The sequence below is a fragment of the Lipotes vexillifer genome, unplaced genomic scaffold (assembly GCF_000442215.2).
Source record: "Lipotes vexillifer unplaced genomic scaffold, Lipotes_vexillifer_v1.1 scaffold611, whole genome shotgun sequence".
Lineage (NCBI taxonomy): Eukaryota > Metazoa > Chordata > Mammalia > Artiodactyla > Lipotidae > Lipotes > Lipotes vexillifer.
Window position 1 is genome coordinate 833,670 of NW_006785619.1, and position 4,582 is coordinate 838,251.

The following is a 4,582-nucleotide window of genomic DNA, read 5'->3' on the forward strand; positions in this document are numbered from 1 at the left end:
GACACAGTTTAGGGTACAGGTTAGGATACGAAAATGGTTTAGGGTTAGCGTACGTGTTATGGCTCGGCTTAGTGTTAGCGTACAGGTTAGGTTTAGGGCATGGTTTAGTGTGAGGCTAAGGGTTAGGGTTCGGGTTAGGATTAGGATTAGGTTTAGGGTTAGGTAGCGGGAACGGTTTAGGGTAACCCCCCTCCCAACACAGGAGTCCCCACCCCCACCATCCTCTGCCTACGTGCGGTCTCTCGCGATTCTTTCAGTGCCGAGCGGAGGGGCCTGGGGGTTCCGGACGCCTGGGTCACCCCGAGGGTTTCTGCGGCTCCGGCAGCCCCGCCCCCGCCCCGGTTCTCCCGCTCCTCCGAGCCTTGGCTCCGTTCCTCCTCGCCGAGCTTGCCTGGCTCGGTACCAATCTCCCCAGCTCTCCCCCGGGTGTCCTTGCAGCTACCTCGCCAGTCCGCCCCTCTGTGCGCCCTCCTCCCGTGACCTGCACTTCAAGAAGGGAGCTGGGCACTCCCCCATGACCGCCTACGCGACTCAGAAATCGGGTCCCACGGGCTCAGGGGACCCTCTGCCGCGAGGAACTCAGACACACTAAACGGCTGGATACCCGCACGGAGACTGGGGGTCGTACCATCTACGAGGGGGTACCGGGAACTCGGCCGCAAGCGCCAGGCGAGGAGAGTTGTGAGGGTTAGCCTGTGGTCCCCGTCCAGGTGCGACAGGCGGGAAGTCCCTCTGGCCTCGCTACCGTCCGCTCTCAGCTCCCCTAGGGGGAGAACCCCCACCCCCCGCTGGCGTCCTCCTCCCCCCGCCGCCGGCCCTCCGCAGTGGTACGGTCCGCAGCCCACCCTTTGAGTGGGACCCAGCCCCCACGTGAGTCAGCCTGCCTCACCAGCTCCCTGGCCCCCTCCCCCATTTCCTTGGTTTGTTACCGAATATCCCCCATCCCAGGCGGGTTACCTGGCTGAAGGGGAGAGGCTGAGCCTCAGGGAGGGCTGGGCCCCCGCGAGCCAGCAGACTGACAGACAGACAGACAGACAGATGGGTCAGTGTCAGGCCGGCGCTGGGCCAAGGCGAGGCCCGCGCAAAGCGAGCGGCAGCCTCAGCAGCAGGTCCTGAGTCAGCGTCAGGCCCAGTCCCACCCCTACTCCTGAGGGGGCGCCCCTACCCTGGGGTCACCTTAATGCCCCCCACATTCGCAAACCCACCGCCCCTTCAGCAGCTCTGCCTGTCTCCCTTTGTCCTCTGCGTTTCCATGTATCTCTCCCCTTCCTCTTCCTTCTCCCCTCCCCCCATTCTGGTTGCGCTGTAGAGCAGGAATTAAGCCTTTAAATACATTTCAATCAATTAAACTGAAAGCTGGTTAGAGGAAGCAGAAGGGACCCACACCCCAGCTTCCTCTGGAGTCAAAGAGAGGGGGGAGACAGCTTGCTTAGAGGGTCAGGGAGCTGGGGCCCTGGGACCCTCTTCCTTCCCTCCATCCTCCTTTCTTTCTCTCCTCTGATCCCGCCAAGTGTAGCAGTGTTTCTGGGAACAGAGATGTCATGTTCCAAGATGAATGTCTCTCTCTCCAGAGCCTCAGCTCAAAGGCATCGTCACCAAACTGTTCTGCTGCCAGGGTTTCTACCTCCAGGCGAATCCCGACGGGAGCATCCAGGGTACCCCAGAGGACACCAGCTCTTTCAGTGAGAGGGGAAGCCAGCTGCTGGGTGGGAAGCGGGAGCGCAGGGGTAGGAGATGACAGTCCTATTGTGGCTTCAGGTTCTGTTGTTTTCAGTCTGGCTCTTTGACCCCGCAAAGGAAGAAGTAGAACTGGGACCAGAATTGAGGGGGGGCTCAGGTGCGGATTGGAGGCTTGGGGTACTGATACCCCTTCTCTCCACCCCCAGCCCACTTCAACCTGATCCCTGTGGGGCTCCGTGTAGTCACCATCCAGAGTGCCAAGCTGGGTCACTACATGGCCATGAACGCTGAGGGGCTGCTCTACAGCTCGGTGAGACAAGGGGGCAGAGTGGCCTGGAGTCAGGGGACTCCCCTAGCTACAGCCTTCCCAACTACAGATATTTTGCAGCTCAGGGCTTCCTCTCCCTCCAGCTCTTGCCGACACCCTGTCCTCACTGCCCGCTCCCAAGCACCTCCTCTAGCATCCCTCCAATCCCTTCTCCTCGAATAGCCTCCTGAATACCCCCAGGCTCTTTGAATGTCCAACTCTTTCAACCTTTTAGGACCCCTGTGTCTTCTCCAACCTCCTCTAGACCTCATTATGACTCACTTCCCCAGAGTCATTCAGGATACTGGGGAAGGATTCAGGAACTCCTCCAAGCAGAAATTCCCTCCAGGTCCCCTGGATGGTGAGAGGTTGGGAGTAGAGCAGAGAGAAGTTATCTTCTTATCCCAGGCCCCCAGAAGTCTAGTTCCCGGCCCTCGGGGGGCCACCAGACTCTTCCTCCTCCTCCCTTTCTCCCAGTTCCTGCGTGGACTCAGAAGTTGGCTCTCCCAGTCTCAAACGTATGGATTATATCCTGCCTTGTTCTTCCCAGGGCTCCCTTCTGTTCAGTGATGTGTCTTTTTGTCTTTCTGTCTGTGTGTGCCTTTCTGGGTCTTTGTCTCCTCAGCCACATTTCACAGCTGAGTGTCGCTTTAAGGAGTGCGTCTTTGAGAATTACTATGTCCTGTACGCCTCTGCTCTCTATCGCCAGCGTCGTTCTGGCCGGGCCTGGTACCTGGGCCTGGACAAGGAGGGCCGAGTCATGAAGGGAAATCGAGTCAAGAAGATCAAGGCAGCCGCCCACTTTGTGCCCAAGCTCCTGGAGGGTGAGTATGGACCCCCAGGGAAGAGGTGGACCACATGGGACGGTATTGACCTTGACATGGACATTTAGTGACACACAGCTAAGAGGCTATAAGTGTTTTAAGAGGACACATGCTATGACAGGTCAAGCCAGGAAGGCTTTGGCCTTTGGAGGTTTGGGAAGCTCTCCTTCTGTGGGTTCCCAGAGGAGGACTGTAGGGGAAGGGAGCCCTTTCAGAGCTCTCTTGGTGCCTAACTCTCCTTCCTGCTCCTCTCTCTCCCCTTCACAGTGGCTGTGTACCGGGAGCCTTCTCTCCACAGTGTCCCTGAGACCTCCCCTTCCAGTCCCCCTGCCCCCTGCCATGTAGTCCCCGGACTGGAGTATCCCTGCACTCGCCACCACTACAGCCTGTCTCCCAGCCCTGCTTCTGGCCCTGCTCTCACCCCTGCTGCCACCCTCATGCCCTGAGCAGCCACGTCCCACCAGGTGCTCTACCCTGAGGGAGCCTAGGGGCCGGCCATGACTTCCGGGGCTGCTGAGACCCTTAGATCCTTGGGCCCGGGAAAGGGGTCAGAGAGGGGGATGTCTGAAAATGGCCCTGGCTGATCACTTCTTTCCTTCCACACTTATACCCTCCAAAGCCTTTTCCCGAGATGGCGCGGGGGGTTCCAAAACTGACAAAACCAGGGCATAAATCTTCCCCACCCCGGGCTCAGCCAGTTCCTGAAGCCCTTTGCCCTTTTCATGGCCACCAAGCCATAGACTTATAGGTCCACTGCAGCTCAGGATTAGTTTCCTTCTTTCGCTACTCCACCTTTTGCCTTGTTCCAGACAGGCTCTGGAACACCAGGCACCCCAGCCAGGGCCATTTCTGCACTCAGGGTCTGTGCTGGAACACAGGCATGCTGCCAGGCTCTGTTCTGGATCCATCAGGCTTCTGTCCTTCACCCAGATGGACCCCTGGTTTCCAACTAGAGAGAGGCTGGATTTGGGCCCTGTCCAGCTGTTGGTCTTGGCCTGAATTGGGCCAGTCTCAGATCACCACACGTTTAACTTTCTTACCCCAGAGACACCCAGTTCTAGAGCGTGGTGTTCTAGACACATACGGAGCCATACTTCCTTCTGAATCTCAGCTCTAGGACATAGACCACGACTCTCAGCCCTTCCCTCTAGGATGGAACTAGAGCCTATATAGGCATGTTATTGGTCTAGAGTAAGAGTTCTAGACCCACGCTCCCACCTTCTCTAGTGATACCTGTTAAGCAGGAGCTCTGGAAAGGACCCAGCTATGATTCACAAAGAACTAAGTCCAGAACTTCTTGTTTTCCCTAGACAATTTTCCAAAAATCTTATTCTTCGTATAGAATGCTAACCTTATTTTTTTTTTTTTTTTTTTTTTTTTTTTGGGTGTCTAGAGTAAGAGTTCTAGACCCACGCTCCCACCTTCTCTCGTGATACCTGTTAAGCAGGAGCTCTGGAAAGGACCCAGCTATGATTCACAAAGAACTAAGTTCTGGATGGATCATCCAGAACTTCTTGTTTTCCCTAGACAATTTCCCAGAAATCTCATTCTTCCTATAGAATGCTAACCTTATTTTTTACGTGCAGTTTCTAGCTCCTGCAACTCAGCTGGGGCCCTGCCAGGGAACAGAGGCTGAGGAAGGGCAGAGGAGTTTTGGAAGGAATCCCTGGCTCATAGAAGGGCAGCTAGGATGGGAAAGTGGCCAGAACCATGGCATGACTGGACCTGTGCCTGGGTTGGGGGGACATGAACACTTAGCTACCTCAGCAGG

General features: G+C 56.6%; 1 protein-coding gene across 1 annotated transcript in view; it reads left to right on the plus strand.

The window, feature by feature from the left end:
- FGF11 (fibroblast growth factor 11) overlaps positions 1 to 3,257 on the plus strand; it is a 3,662-nt gene extending 405 nt beyond the window's left edge. Inside the window, exons 2-5 of the mRNA XM_007457766.1 lie at positions 1,572 to 1,682; positions 1,887 to 1,990; positions 2,613 to 2,811; positions 3,079 to 3,257. Of these exons, the coding sequence (XP_007457828.1) occupies positions 1,572 to 1,682; positions 1,887 to 1,990; positions 2,613 to 2,811; positions 3,079 to 3,257 (593 nt within the window). The remainder of the gene's footprint in view (positions 1 to 1,571; positions 1,683 to 1,886; positions 1,991 to 2,612; positions 2,812 to 3,078) is intronic.
- Positions 3,258 to 4,582: the final 1,325 nt, after the last annotated feature.